Here is a 15,470-nt window from a genome sequence, read left to right on the forward strand (position 1 = left end):
TCTAGCAGGTCGAGCGACTGTGCGTGGAAGGCATCCACTCGTCCTCATTAGAAAGTGGTTCCTTCGAGTGGCGCCAACAACTGTGGAATGTCGTTCTCTCGGATGGAAGAGAGAAACAATATAATTATATATATATATATATACTGTATTATATCGTAGATAATTTTTTTAAACTGTTTTACTCGACACTGGTTCCAAAAAAGAATTAAAAACAAAAAAAGAGAAAGACATCCAAATTACATTCACTCGCTGCAAGTATTATAGCTACAAGCATTGCAGCCAAGTACTGCAACAGTCTGTCCGTCATCTCCACTCTAACACTTCCTCCACTTGCTCTCTCTTTCTCTCTCTGACGTTCTATATCCGTTCTTGTCTTACATTCTCTCTCTTTCCCATATTCTACTTCCTCCTGTTCTCATTATTATTTTCTCTCTATCTTTCGTACAAACTGATTCAGTTTATGTCCGGCTCTCTCTCTCTCTCTCCTTCGTTCTCCTCTACATCAACTTCCTTTTTTTACTCTGTTTATCACTAACTTTTCTGTTCTCTTCTCACTTCCTACCAATTCTGTTGGTCACCACACTTTTCTCTCCTTCTCTCTATCTCTCCCCACAAAAACCCTTATTTCTCCTTCTCTCTCTCACTGTCAGTCACTCATTTTATGTCCGCCTCTCATTCTCTTCTTCACCTCACTTTCTCTGTCCGTTTCTCCTACCCTCTCTCTTTCCTTTCATACTCTTAGTTCTTCACTGCCAGCCATCCACTTTATGTCCGCCACTTGTGTCGCCCATTACACTCTTCTCTCATTCTGTCACCTCTCCACTTTATATTCCCCCCCTCTCACTCTACTTACTCTTTCTTTCTTCCACTCACCCTCTCAGCCCTCCACACTGTAATCACCTCTCACACACACTCTCTCTCTCTTTCTCTTTATCTCTTCTCCTTCACTTTACTCTCATTTCCGTTCAGTCTTGCACTTTGTGATCATTACTCTCTCTTCCCCTCTTCTCTAACTGTGTCAGTCCAGTCATCCACTCTTATGTCCTTCATCCATTCACCGTTTCTTTCTTTTACTCATACACTCCCACCCTCTCATTCTTTCTCGTTAATTTTGCACTTTTCCTCCCACCACTCCTCCTACCCTTAGCTCCACTCCAACCCTTCTCTTTCAACGCATTCTCTCTCCCTCCCTCCCTCCCTCTGTCTACGCAAATCATTCACTTTATGTCCGCTTTCTCCTCCTCCTCCCTTTATTCTTTTACTTTATCTCTCTCACTTGCATTCAGCTAAGCAGCCGCGCGCGCGCGCACACACAAACCTGTGTCTTTTAATAACTCTCACTCAACCTGATAACTACACGCGAGCACACACACACACACACATACATCTTCAGTAAGAACAACCATCGCATAGTCACACACACACGCACACGTTTCCCTCTCACTGTTACTCACGCACAGACATCACACATAAAGACATTGTAAGGAAGACACAGACAAAACTCACACAGAACTAAACGAAGAAGGCACACTACAGCCTCACTCACCAGCACTTATCTACAGAGTTAAGTAGCCGCACACACGTACACATCCCCGGACATATAAAGCTATCACCATCCCTATGATCACGTGTAGACATATGTATACACATGAAATAAATGTCTATATTTCTGTTAAAATGTCTATTTATTACCTTCACTCACACTCAGCGAGGTAGCCGCGCACACGTACACAGCAACAGCTACGCCGCCATAGAAATACATAAACAGACATGTCTGTCTGTCTGTCGGTTTCACTCTCCACTCATACTCAACTAGGCAGCCGCACTCACGTATACAGCAACAGTCGTACACTGACCGACAATTTGCAACATCGTCCGTAAATAAACGTAAGGTAATCACCATACGTGGTGCACCTTCTTTTTCCTCTGGTTTTCCCTTTAACACTTTCACCTACACTTGGCTAAGTAGCCGCGCACACGTATGCAGCAACAGTCACTCACCGCCGCCGCCGCCGCCACCGCCACTCGCAGCCTCGTTACTTCACACTCTCGTTCCCTCTCACTCACACTCACGCAGAGCCAGGCAGCCGCGTATTCGTACAGAAACAGAGTCAACAGAGCCAGGCCAGCAATAAGAACCATTACCATTTAGCACCAACACTAGCAGCAGCATCAGCAGCACGGCTAGCACCACATATGAGACAGCAGAGCACAGACACACAGACGTCGTCGTTCGCCGTACACACACACACACATACACACATATACACACACACACACTTACTCATTGGCACATTCGCACAGACCAACCAACTGTCTCTCACTCTGGGTCTCTCACTCTCTCACTCACACACACACATTCACTTCAAACAGTACAAGCCAAATTTCTCAGCTAGGAATGGATATATGACATTGACGAAAGAACATGCGAGAGAAAATGGCTAACAAGATAAAAGGAATTGTAAGCAAGAAGAAAAGGCGTTTCCAAGAAGATGGCTTCGACTTGGACTTAACCTGTATCCTTTTAATTCTTTCTAAATGAACCCCACATATCTTACGCAGACACACATACATGCATACATACATACACACACACATATATACATATATATATATATAGATATGTGTGTATGTATGTATCTATCTATATATATATATATAGACATATCTATATATACATACATATATATATATATATATATATATATGTATATGTATGTATTTATATAATACACAGGTACATGTGTACGTATGTATGTATCTATGTGTCTATGTTAAAAGTTAGATTCTGTTGTCGGACCGCCGAGCCGAAGAATATCGTTTGGACCTGTTTTCACTAGAATGGACCCCTCTTTCGTGGTCCTGCCTTGATCTTCCTTTTATTATATATTTTTTTTATCGCACACTTTATTGCAAGGGAAACACCGCTATGATGTGGAGCTATATATATATATATATATATACATATATATGTATGTATGTATATTCTCCCATGGACATGAAGGTAAATATCGCTTTCACACTTTATGCATACAATCATTTTATTTATATCATCTGTACATAGTGATGCGTGTATGTTTTATCTACATATAAATACAGATAAAATACAGATGTATGTGTTGCTTAAGTTCCATTCGATCCCTCAGCTACTGGTGTCTGTATGTGTGTGTGTGTGCGCGCATGTATGTAGTACAACAGCTATTGATGTAAGCATATATATAAATTTGGTGCCCCAGCATGGTCACAGACGCATGACTGAAGCCAGTAATATAGCTATCTATCTATCTATAATATATTTAACGTACGCATGAAATCGTATGTTATATACACAGATATATATATACATGAATGTCATATATATATGTTGTTTCACTGACAACTTCGTATGGTGAAAAGTTATACATCCACATATATAAATCTAAGTAACATGTACATAACCTTTCTATCTATCTATCTATCTATCTATCTATCTGTGTGTGTGTATGCACACGTAGTCTTTATATATATGTGTGTGTATATATATATATATATATACACGATAAACATTAGCTTAGCGCGTGTATATATGATGTTTCCTAAGCTTGGCGACCTCCGTGCCCCATATATCTCCCATGTTCACAACTTTACTTAACGTCTCCGCGAATCCATCCATCCACCCCTGGATACTCCGACCGAGTCCATTCCAGTCATATGAGTTATTCCTCCACCTCTCATCCTGTTACTCTTTTTCCGCAATCCATCATCATCATCCTCACCATCACCACCACCATCATCGTCATCATCATAACATGAAAGCATGTACTGGAAAAAGAGCTCCTCCCCACATTACTCCCTTCTCCCATATGCGAGCATATATATATATATATATATACACACGTTTGTATATATATATATATATATATACATAGATGTATATATATGTATGTAGAATCAGTGTTGCAAAGGCGGAAGTAAAGAAAAATAACTCGTATTGCCAAAGTTGTCAAAATGCCATAGGATGCATAACGGTAACAAGTGCCTTTATATATATATATATATATATTAAATATATATATATATACATGCATTTATATATATATATATGTATATATGATGTGTGGATGATGCGATATTATCCTCTTCCTGCTGCCACCGTTTGCCCCCTGACATCTAAAGTGCATTCCTTCTCCTTCCTCCTTCCTTCCTGCCCCCAGCTCTTCCCGCCCGCCCCTCCCTCCTTTTTTTTTTCTTCTTCTTCTATCGGTCCTTAAAGGTTTGTTGTTTATTGGATCTGCCGTAGAAGGGAGAGTTGGTGGGGGTAGGGTAGGAACGGGGTGGGAGACGGGGGGGTTGAATGAAGATGACGACATTTCTCTGAACGTGAACTTCCATAATGCACTTTGGCGGGTGACTGTGGAATGGTTGTGGTGTTGTTGTTGTTGCCTAAGTGTAACGGTATGTGGAATGGTTGGGGAAGGGGACAGAGAAAGTGAGGAATTGAAGGGGGTGACCTGTTGTTTGTAGCATGCTGCTGCTGCTGTTGTTGTTGTTGTTAAACCCCAGGTCAGCTCTGATAGAGCCAACCAGATCTATGAATCAGAAAGGAAGAAAAAAAAAAAACCCAGAAAAAAAAGAACCCCTTTCCAGCCTTCAAATTCCGGACCTTTCGTTATATATCTGGAACAATAATTATCCAGTGTGTCGTCCTTAAACCGATTCTGTCCTACTTCCCCCTGAGAGAATGTGTAATATGTAAATTTGAGGGATTTTTCAGGTTGCTACTTTTAGCAGGCCCAGCAGCCTCGTGAGAAGCTCTGACTGGATCGTGTGTACGTGTTGTTGCTTAGCCCCGCTGTTAAGTCTTAATTCAACAACCATATACTCAAAAGCGTTCCATTCGTGACATTCGTGTCTTATTTCATCAAAGGTGTCTAACCTTTTCCTTCTAAAGATGGACTAGTGATTCGAGTGAGATTTGGCTATTATTTCTAGGAGGTCGAACGATCGTGTTGGATCACCACCAAAGGCCCAAATGGGCTCTAGTGGAGCAACCATATTAACGAAGGCTCTCCAGATCTGACCATCTCGTTTATACCTTATAGAGATATATAGAACATCAAGGTCTTATTTAGTCAATGGGGACTTATTTCTTTTACATTTTAGTTTCTTTTTCATGATTATAGGAAATATTTGGTCGCTATTTTTAGCTGTTTCGGGCGACCTTTTAGTGGCTCTTGTTTATATCTTTATGGAGAGGAGACGAATTTTTTTTTTGGCAAGCGGTCAGAAATAAGGGGTAATTTTCAGCCCTGTTAAATTATCCATCCATCCATCTATCTTTTTTACTCTCTTTCGTCTCTTCCTCTGTATTTTTAGTCTGACAACAATCTCTTGGCCTGCTTTTTTTATTTTTGTTCTAGGAAAACCTCAATAGAACACACACACACTCTTGTTTACTCTTGATCTTAGGGTCAACACGTTTGTTGTATAGATACCCCCACCGATCTATCTCTCTGTCTACACGACTAACATACAAAGCGGAACGCTGATGAAAGGCGGTCTGGCCGTGGCCATCCATCCATTCCCTATTTACCATTCAGATATAGTGTATCTAGGACTATATAATCTAATGTGTCGTTCGTGATTTTTTTTTCTTTAACTTTTTCTTTTGACGGCAGGGAATTGAGATAGATTTAGCTGCCAATTCGTTGTGGCTCCATCGTTTATTCCGTTTCTAAAAAGAGGGTAGTGTCTTTTTTTTTCCTACCCTCCATCTTATACAAGGCCAACAAGGTGGCCTCATAAAGCTGCTAAAAATAGCAGCCAACTCTCCTTTAAATCACATGTATACTGTCTTATAGATGTTTAGGACAGTGTCGTGGCTTGATACTGTTTTGGTTCTAGGTCTGCTGGATCAGGTCTGACCTGTGGCTAAAAACAGCAAAAAACAGTCAGTTTGAGCACAGTTATGACATTCCACACATGACCATCTTTTGCTTCCCTCCCAACCTTTCAGACTGTGCACCTTGGACTACATTATCTTATGTATGTCCTTCGTTTTTCTAAAACGGTCTTAATCTGAACTTCAGGGAGATTATGATTTGACTGCTGTTTCTAGCTGATTAGTCGATCGACCGCATAGTGGAGCCCTTCACACAAACTGGCTCGCGTGCACTGTTGCTGTTTGTTTAGTCCGTGGTTAATCACATTGATCAAGACCTATTATAAATCAAAGCCTTTCCACTTGTGGCCATCTCGTCTTCGTGAAAAAGTGTGTCCAGGACTACAGCTATTGAATATTCCCCCCTTTTTTTGTTTTTGCTTTTTTTTTTTTGTAATGTGGTAGTGTGTGATTTAAGAGGAAGATTTGGCTGTGGTTTTTAGCTCGTCGAATTTATACTGTAGTAGAGATTCGCTAGTGTTTTATTGTGGGGGGGGGGAAACTAGGGGTTGTTTGAAACCATTACAGAAAGGGGTTAAACATATCCCATTGGGAAAGCTTTGCGTTATATTTTGTCTTGTATTTTTGTAACGATGCTCCCTAAATAAACAAGCAACCTCAGAGATGAGTGTTTAAGGCATTAGGGGTTACACATCCCTTATCTGTGTGAAATATGTTGTCTCCCATCCATTTATGACAACGTGCATCTCAGAATACGTTGTTCGATTTGTGTTTTTTGTGGTCCTTTTTCAGACGGAGTAGATCTGATGTGGTTTGAGGCAGTGGCGTTTGGTTGCTATTTCTAACAGGGCTCGCGTCCACCTAGAGGCTCTTTCGTTGGCATGTCTATTTTGCCTCTCTAGTTGACGGCTCGTCTTCGACTTCTTTCCAAAAAGGTTTCTCAACTCAATATTTACATGCTATGAATTTGTAGCTTTGTAACCTGCTTCGAGATCCACTATTTAAAAAAAAAAGAAGTTATATATACACACGTGTGTGTGTGTGTTTGTGTGTATAGTTGTTTAAACCCCTAGCTCCTGATCCTGTAGAATTATGATTAAAGGCATTCCTTTCCGTTCCATTTCCCTTTATTTATTTTCTTTCTATACGCCAACGACTCACTCACATTGTCCAGTTTTGTAAATCCTCATAGAATTTTTAAGACGATGTGATTTGCGGGCAAAATACACTTACGATTGTCTACCAGATCTATTCGTGGTGGTGGTGGTGGCTTTATTTCCTCCCTTTTCCTCTCGGTGGTTCAATCATTGTTTGCCCAGGGCTAAAACAACAATTTCAAATCCTTCATCAACAGGGGGGGGGGTTGTTGATCCCCCATCGCTTCCTCTCCCCCCCCCAACCAGCTATGACGACATGTTGGTTTTCCGGAATCCGTTGTCAGGTCACATGTAATAATGCACTTTATATTTACCTACACACACGCGCGCACGCACTCACGCACTGGCGTGTGTGGTTGTGTGTTTGTATATATACACATATATGTGTGTGTGAATGTGTATATATGCATGTGTGTGTGTGAATGTGTATTTATGCATGTGTGTTTGTGTGTGCATATATATATGTGTGTGTGTATATTTATATATATATGTGTGTGTGTATATATATATGTGTGTGTGTGTGTGTGTGCATATATATATATATATGTGTGTGTGTGTATATGATTATATGAATCTGAGTAGCAACAGTACGATATATATATATACATACATATATACACAATGCATCTGTTGAACTTTTTTACCTTTGTATATACAAACGCGTGTGTGTGTGTGTGTGTGTGTTATATCCAGCGATCCCTTTTTTTGTATCCTCTCCCCACCCCTCATTCTTATTGTCTCTCCCTCTCTCTTTTTTCCTTCCTCCTCCCACCACCAATGTTGTTTTGTTTTTGTTTTTTTTAAATCGGGGCCTCTTCTACTTTAGAGTTCTAATAAATCTAAGCTGTGATCACGTGCGTACACGCGCGCTTTCCCCTCATTTAATCGCGCGCGCGCACTGACATAAATAGAAATATACGAAGAATGTGTTGCGTGAAGGATATATATATACATATGTATATATATATGTATGCATATATATATATGTATATGTGTGTGCATACCTACACAAGTGTGCTTTCGTTGGGCTTGTGTAGGTATGCTTAATATTCGTGTGTGTGTTTGTACTCACATACAAACGTAGGATCCAACGTGATGGAGCCTTGGCGTACTCGTTTGCACTGTTAGAAACTGCAACTAAAGTTATCCCCCAAATCACTCCCCAGCGTTTTATGGAGGAAAAAAATAAATAATAATAAAAGCGATGGTACGTTGGAATCTTGATTCGTAGGTCCCGAGTTCTTTGTACACAGGAAAAAAAAGACTTGATGTGTGTGTGTGTTTGAGAATGTCTCTTTGATCACAGAACTGGCCTTCGCCATCAGGTCTGACCTCGGGCTAAACAACAGCACCAGCGTGCACGCAAATACCTTCAGACGAATGCACACATCGTTCTTGCTGTTTTCTCTGTCCGTCTGTCTGTCTTTCTCTCACACAAATTCCCTCGCTCGCGTGCTTACACATCTTTCTGCTTCGTTTTTGTAGCGATATACATACATGCATTCGTGTTTGTGTGTGTGTGGGGGGGGGGGACACTTGTCAATAGATATGTGCGCGCGCATGTATGTATGTGTGTGTGTCTGTATGTACACACACACACACACCAACCCCCAAAGCTTTGGGAGTGGAATTGGTAAACGGTGTTTGTTTACGTTCCCGTAACTTAGCGGTTCAGCGAAACACACCGACAGAATAAGTACTAGTGTCGATTTGTTTGACTAAAGCTTTCAAGGCCGTGCCCCAGCAGGGTCGCAGTCCAATGACTGAAACCCGTAAACAATAAAAGACGTGTGTGTGAATATGCTTACAATGTGTATCATGTACCGTGTGAATAGCTGTAGAGGTTTGTCTGTACAATGTATAACCATTGTGTGTGTTCTGCGTTTACAGAAACGGATACGAGCTGATGAAATGTAACCTGTAATATCTCTGGACCCTTTGTTGCTTAGGCCCCATAATTAATCCTGATCTAGCAGATCTATGATCAAATGCATTCCAGTCGTGACAGTCCTGTCATTTATTCAGACATTGTATATCTAGGATTAAAATTACCGTTCCTAAGCCTAACCCTTTCGCATTTAGACCAGCCATACGCAACCAAAATATTCAAGCTAGCCAGATCTTGCCTCTCGCACTTACCCTACAATGTCATTCTAAAGATAAACGGTCGCATCATTGGAATCTCAGCACAAGATAATGACTGGTTTGGTTCAAAACAAATCATCATCGTCGTTTAACGTCCGTTTTCCATGCTGGCATGGGTTGGACAGTTCGACTGGGGCCTGGGAAGCCAGGAGGCTGCGCCAGGCTCCAGTCTGATCTGGCAGTGTTTCTACAGCTGGATGCCCTTCCTAACGCCAACCGCTCCATGAGTGTAGTGGGTGCTTTTTACGTGCCACCAGCACAGGGGCCAGAGGAGGCTGGCAAACGGCCACGACTGGTTGTGAATAAATAAGCATCACACTTGTTGACAGATTGATTTCAATGTTAAAGGATTAAAGGGCAGTTGGATGTATTTGAAGGATGAGGTCCTGGTGATCCTGTAGAACCTGTATCATTGTCCTGGCTTTTGTGCTGTGAACCATTGACTCTTATCAGTAATAACCATCTCTTTGCTGCCCAATGCTTAGATTTGTTCAATGTCTGGGGAACTTTGAATATTTTTGCAGTTAGAAGTTCTGTTGGTAATCCACTTTTGCTGCAGTGTGTCTCTAAGGAGAAAGTCACTCTGATACAAAAACCAGATATTCAGAGAATGGCATTGAACATTCTGGGAGTTTTTTGTTTGTGCTTGGGATCATGGCACCTGTGCACATTCTTTAGCCTGCAACCCATACTCTTTACTCTCTATTACTTGTTTCAGGCATTTGACTTTGGCCATGCTGGAGCACCACCTTTAGTTGAGCAAATCGACCCCCAGGACCTATTCTTTGTAAGCCTAGTACTTATTCTATCAGTCTCTTTGGCTGAACCGCTAAATTACTGGGACGTAAACACACCAGCATCAGTTGTCAAGCTATGTTGGGGGGGGGGGGCAAACATACACACACATATACATAAATATATGCATATATATGATGGGCTTCTTTCGGTCTCCGTCTACCAAATCCACTCACAAGGCTTTGGTTGGCCCGAGGCTATAGTAGAAGACACTTTGCCCAAGGTGCCATGCAGTGGGACTGAATCCGGAACCATGTGGTTGGTAAGCAAGCTACTTACCACACAGCCACTCCTGCGCCTCTACTGTGCATGACATGTATTGTACCAGCAGTCAGCTTCACTCAAGTTCACGTCTGCAGCGTCGGTTCTCACCTACTTAACTAGGCATTGGATAGTTACCTCACCAGCAATAACACAACCTAAAATCTTAGGTCCACTAAGGTTTGCACGGCACCTCTTGAATCCTCTCCACTCTACTGACATCATCCAGTGACAAGACAGGGCAAAATATCCCATGCCAGTATAGGTTGCAGGCTCAGGAATGTGCACAGGTGCCATGATCTCTAGCAAAAGGTCCCTGAAATGTTCAGTACCATTCTCTGAATATCTGGTTTTATATCTTAGAGACATGCTTCAGCAAATGTTAAGCAGTGCCTCACCCCCAGCAGTTTTCCAGCATGCTGGACACTGACACAGAATTTCTGAGGGCCTGTGCTATGCATGGAGGGAGAATGCATATATCTTTGTGTAGGTGTATAGGTGATAGAGAAACAAATGGGAAACAGGACGAGTAACGTAAAGAACGACCCTTCATCAGTTGTTGGCTGTCCGTCTACTCCTCATTTTGAGTCTGTCACAGGTGAGCTGCAAGATGCAGGAGGAAAGAGTGAGAGAAAGTTGTGGCAAAAGAGTTGGCAGAGGTTTGCCATTACCTTCTGCCAGAGCCAAGTGGATCTTGGGTGTTTTGCTCATAAACAAACACATTGCCCAGTCTGAGATTCGAACCCGCGATCCCTCAACTGAGTCTGCATCTCTAACCACTAGGCATTGTTGTGAAACAACCCTTTTGACCACTTGTTAGTTTAAGTGAACTCTGTCTCACTCTCATCTTACTCTTTCACACACACACACACACACACTAACGTACATTCTCACAAATTTTATTCAGCCTTGTCTAGATTGGTGATTTTCAACTGGAGTCCATATGATCCCTCAGGGATCCACATATGATTTTTGAGGGTTCATGCAAGCAAAATAGTCAATTGGGGGAATCCACAATAATCCATTAAGTAAGGATCCATGAAAAAGTTTTACTTTAGCTGTATCTATCGCAAGGAACATCTAGATTTCTTTCCCAACCACATCACACAGTTCAACCTACACAAGTTTGTAAATGTTTGTTTTGTTTGTTTGTTCCTTCTTGAGCCACACCTGGCTCATTAGGGCCGGTTTCCTTAGCGTATAGGTTCCCCACCTGGATAGGACACCAGTCCATCGCTGGTGAGCTGCAAGATGCAGGAGGAAAGAGTGAGAGAAAGTTGTGGCGAAAGATTCAGCAGAAGTTTGCCATTACCTTCTGCCGGGGCCGCGTGGAGCTTAGGCATTTCGCTCATAAACACACACATCGCCCTGTCTGAAATTCGAACCCGCAATCCCTCGACTGCGAGTCCACTTCTCTAACCACTAGGCCATGTGTCTCCAAGAAACTTGGCTGACCATGTCTTAAGCAAATGCTGATCTCTCCGGCATCATTTTTTTTGAGAAGCCGGCCACATGTCATGGCTGATCATCTAGTGGTGGTGGGGTGGGGTGGGGGCACTCTACCAAAAATTCAAGATAATTTTTCATTAGATGTATCACTGAGAAAGTCCTGCAGGCTGCAGTTTGCCCACGACGAACCTAAATTGTGTATGATGTTGGTGCCATGGTTCTACTCGAAGTGGATGCTGTGTTTGAGCTCATCTCCTCAAAAGGTGGAGATTTCCTCCATGTTGGATTGCCAAACTGTGGATGCCATTTTCTTGCCATGGCAGTGTGGACCGTTGGAATCAACATCAACCCCGAAGGTGGCCAGTACTTGGGTGCTTTTCTGCTGTGAGCGATGTCAGTACCAGGCCCGGCTGGATATCCTTGCTCTGTGCAGTGTATGCTTTTGATGTCAGATGCAGCTTGAGTTGCTGTTTGTGCCATCCATTCACGTTTGAGATATCCTGTATGTGGGATAAATGCTTTCCTTATTTCTTTATTGCCCACAAGGGGGCTAAAGATAGAGGGGACAAACAAGGACAGACAAAGGGATTAAGTCGATTACATCAACCCCAGTGCGTAACTGGTACTTAATTTAATCAACCCCCGAAACGATGAAAGGCAAAGTCGACCTCGGCGGAGTTTGAACTCGGAACATAAAGACAGACAAAATACTGCTCAGCATTTCGCACAGTGTGCTAACGTTTCTGCCAGCTTGCCGCCCTTTCCTTATAAATACTTACCTTATCATATGAAATACTCTGCCTTTGTTTTAATTAAGTTTATTAAGTTGGGATTTGGAACATAAATTAACTTGAAATTTTAATTGGATGTTTTAATTTGAATAACTTTAATATTATCTGTAGCAGAGATTAGCCCAGTCTCATGCTAGAGGCTGTTGCTTGGCTGCACGGATCACAACCAATGAAACATTACCAATGGTTGAAAGCTGCATATAAGCATCACTGGGGTATCACAACATAACCAGAAGGTCGCATACAGTAAGCATCTCTGGGATTCTACGGTTTGTCTGTGAGCTATGCATATATGCACCACTGGGATTTCTATCTATTTAGATTGTCCCTCATAGCTATAAACGAAAGAGACTTCTTTGTGGTATGTTTAGAGTTAAAATAATGGAAATTTGTATCGTTGAACCAGGGTGGTCTGAAGTGGGTCGGTTATAAAAGGGGTCAAACAATCATCATCATCGTTTAACGTCTGCTTTCCATGCTAGCATGGGTTGGACGATTTGACTGAGGACTGGCGAACCAGATGGCTGTACCAGGCTCCAATCTTGATCTAGCAGAGTTTCTACAGCTGGATGCCATTCCTAACGCCAACCACTCCGGGTGTGTAGTGGGTGCTTTTACGTGTCACCGGCACGAGGGCCAGTCTGGCGGTTTCTGGCAACGGCCACACTTGAAATGGTGTTTTTTACGTGCCATCTGCACAGGAGCCAGTCCAATGGCACTGGCAACGACCTCGCTCAAATGTTTTGTTCACGTGCCAGTAAAGCAACGCTGGTAACAATGCTAATGAGAATGGCCATTCTTTCCTTACTCTCACAGGAGAATTGAAGTGGGTCTTTTTTTCCTTTCCTGAGTCTGGTACCATTAGTTTCAGATGCTACCTCAGCTGTGTGTGTGTGTGTGCTCTACTACAGTATCTGTTGTTTATGCTGCGAAATGACCAAATCTAGGTTAGGATTAGGTTTAAGGCAGTGGTTCTCAACTAGGGCCCCATATGACTCTTGTGGGACCATTGCTTACACTTCCACAATACACTCTCTTTTACTCTTTTCAGGCATTTGACTGTGGCCATGCTGGAGCACCGCCCATAGTCGAGCAAATCGACCCCAGGACTTATTCTATCGGTCTCTTTTGCCAAACTGCTAAGTTACAGGGGGACGTAAACACACCAGCATCGATTGTCAAGCGATGTTGTGGGGACAAACACAGACACACATACACATACATATATATATATATATAATATATGACGGGTTTCTCTCAGTTTCCGTCTTCCAAATCCACTCACAAGGCTTTGGTTGGCTTGAGGCTATAGTAGAAGACACTTGCCCAAGGTGTCACGCAGTGGGACTGAACCCGGAACCATGTGGTTGGTAAGCAAGCTACTTACCACACAGCCACGCCTGTACCCATTACTAAGAAGTATTACCGGTCCCTGCTGGTATGCCACAACAGTTTGAGAAGCACTGTTCTAGAGTATTCATCTCTTGAAGAATACAGGCAAATTTGCTTTGCTATACAGAAATTGTCAAAGGATTTCTTACAGTTCAAGACACCATTTGTAACCACCATTTCATTGTATGGTGGAACTGTTTAATGCCTTTTGATACAAAAGTTTTACATTTGTCATTGGGTTTTTTTTTTGTGTGTGCTTGAGATTGTGGTGAATGTCCTGGCTCTCAGCTGTGACAAAGGTGTGGAGTTTTTGTGTGTGTAAATACACACATACACACATGTGATCTGAATATGTCTGTTCAACTACATTTCCCAAGTAGAATATTTTATTCGACCGCAACCTGACGATAGGTGCAGGTGTGGCTGGGTGATTAAAAAAAAAGCTTGCTTTTCAAAGACATGGTTCCAGGTTCAGTCTCACTGCGTGGCACCTTGGCCGAGTGTCTTCTACAATAGCCTTGGGCCGACCAAAGCCTTGTGATCGAATTTGGTAGATGGAAACTGAAAAGAAGCCCGTTATACTTATGTATAGATGGATGTATATGTGTATTTGCTTGTACCCACCACCACTGTTTCATAACCGGTGCCGGTTTGTTTACGTACTCGTAACCAAGTAAAAAGAAACAAAGAAGACAAGAGGAGGACCTGGTTGAAAACGGGAAAATAAGTGCTAGGGTCAATTCGTTTGGCGAAAGCCTTCAATGCACTGCTCCAGCATTGCCGCTGCCCGTGGCTGGAACAAGTAAATGTCAAAACGATTCGTGCCTGTATGTGTTTATTATAAGTGTATTTAAAGGAATATATATATTTCCCGAGAAAATTAATTTTATTGTCACCTACCAACTATTTCCCACTCGTCCACAACCTACATGTAAAACACATCACAAGTTTCCTCACTTGCTCAGTAAAAGCCTGCACTCTCACTTAAGTAGAACTTTAATTCACTCAGTCGTATGTCGTGTTGGGTCTGATCTCGTACCGATAAGTCAACTGGCGGCAGCAATTATTTAGTTATTTTAAAATAAGGGTGTTTTTATACAGGGCGAAGTATTGTTTTTTATGAAAGTTTTTGTGTGATTTAGTTGGTTGGTATGGCGAAAGATTTGCGGTACTTATGTGCTGTGTGTGACCCATGTCCATTAAGTACATGCGTGTTCAAATACACCACATTTCTATTTAATTTCCTACAGGTATAAGGGCGGCGAGATGGCACAATCGTTAGTTAAGGTCGGGTAAAATGCCTAGCGGCGTTTCGTCCGTCTTTGCGTTCTGAGTTCAAATCCTACCGGGGTCTTTGCTTTTCGTCCTTTCGGGGGTCGATAAAATATGTACCAGTCGAGCACTGGGGTCGATGTAGTCGACTTACTCTCTACCCTGAAATTGCTGGCCTCGTGCCAAAATTTGAAACCGATTTCCTATAGATACAGGTGCAGACGTGGTTGTGTGGTTAAGAAACCTGCCTACCAACCAGGTGGTCTTGGGTTCAGTCCCACTGTACGGCACTTTGGACAATGTATCGGTATTAGTATATGGCGTTAG

The 15,470-nt window shown here is 42.3% G+C and overlaps 1 protein-coding gene across 1 annotated transcript in view; it reads left to right on the plus strand.

Annotated features, from left to right (window-relative positions):
- The first annotated feature begins 1,966 nt into the window (after positions 1-1,966).
- The window catches only part of LOC115224373 (phosphatidylinositol 3,4,5-trisphosphate 3-phosphatase and dual-specificity protein phosphatase PTEN), a 134,016-nt gene continuing 120,512 nt past the window's right edge, over positions 1,967-15,470 (plus strand). The window contains exon 1 of the mRNA XM_029795256.2: positions 1,967-2,516. Within this exon, the coding sequence (XP_029651116.1) occupies positions 2,426-2,516 (91 nt within the window). The 5' untranslated portion in view covers positions 1,967-2,425. The remainder of the gene's footprint in view (positions 2,517-15,470) is intronic.

This window comes from Octopus sinensis, linkage group LG25, assembly GCF_006345805.1.
Source record: "Octopus sinensis linkage group LG25, ASM634580v1, whole genome shotgun sequence".
Taxonomy (NCBI): Eukaryota; Metazoa; Mollusca; class Cephalopoda; order Octopoda; family Octopodidae; genus Octopus; species Octopus sinensis.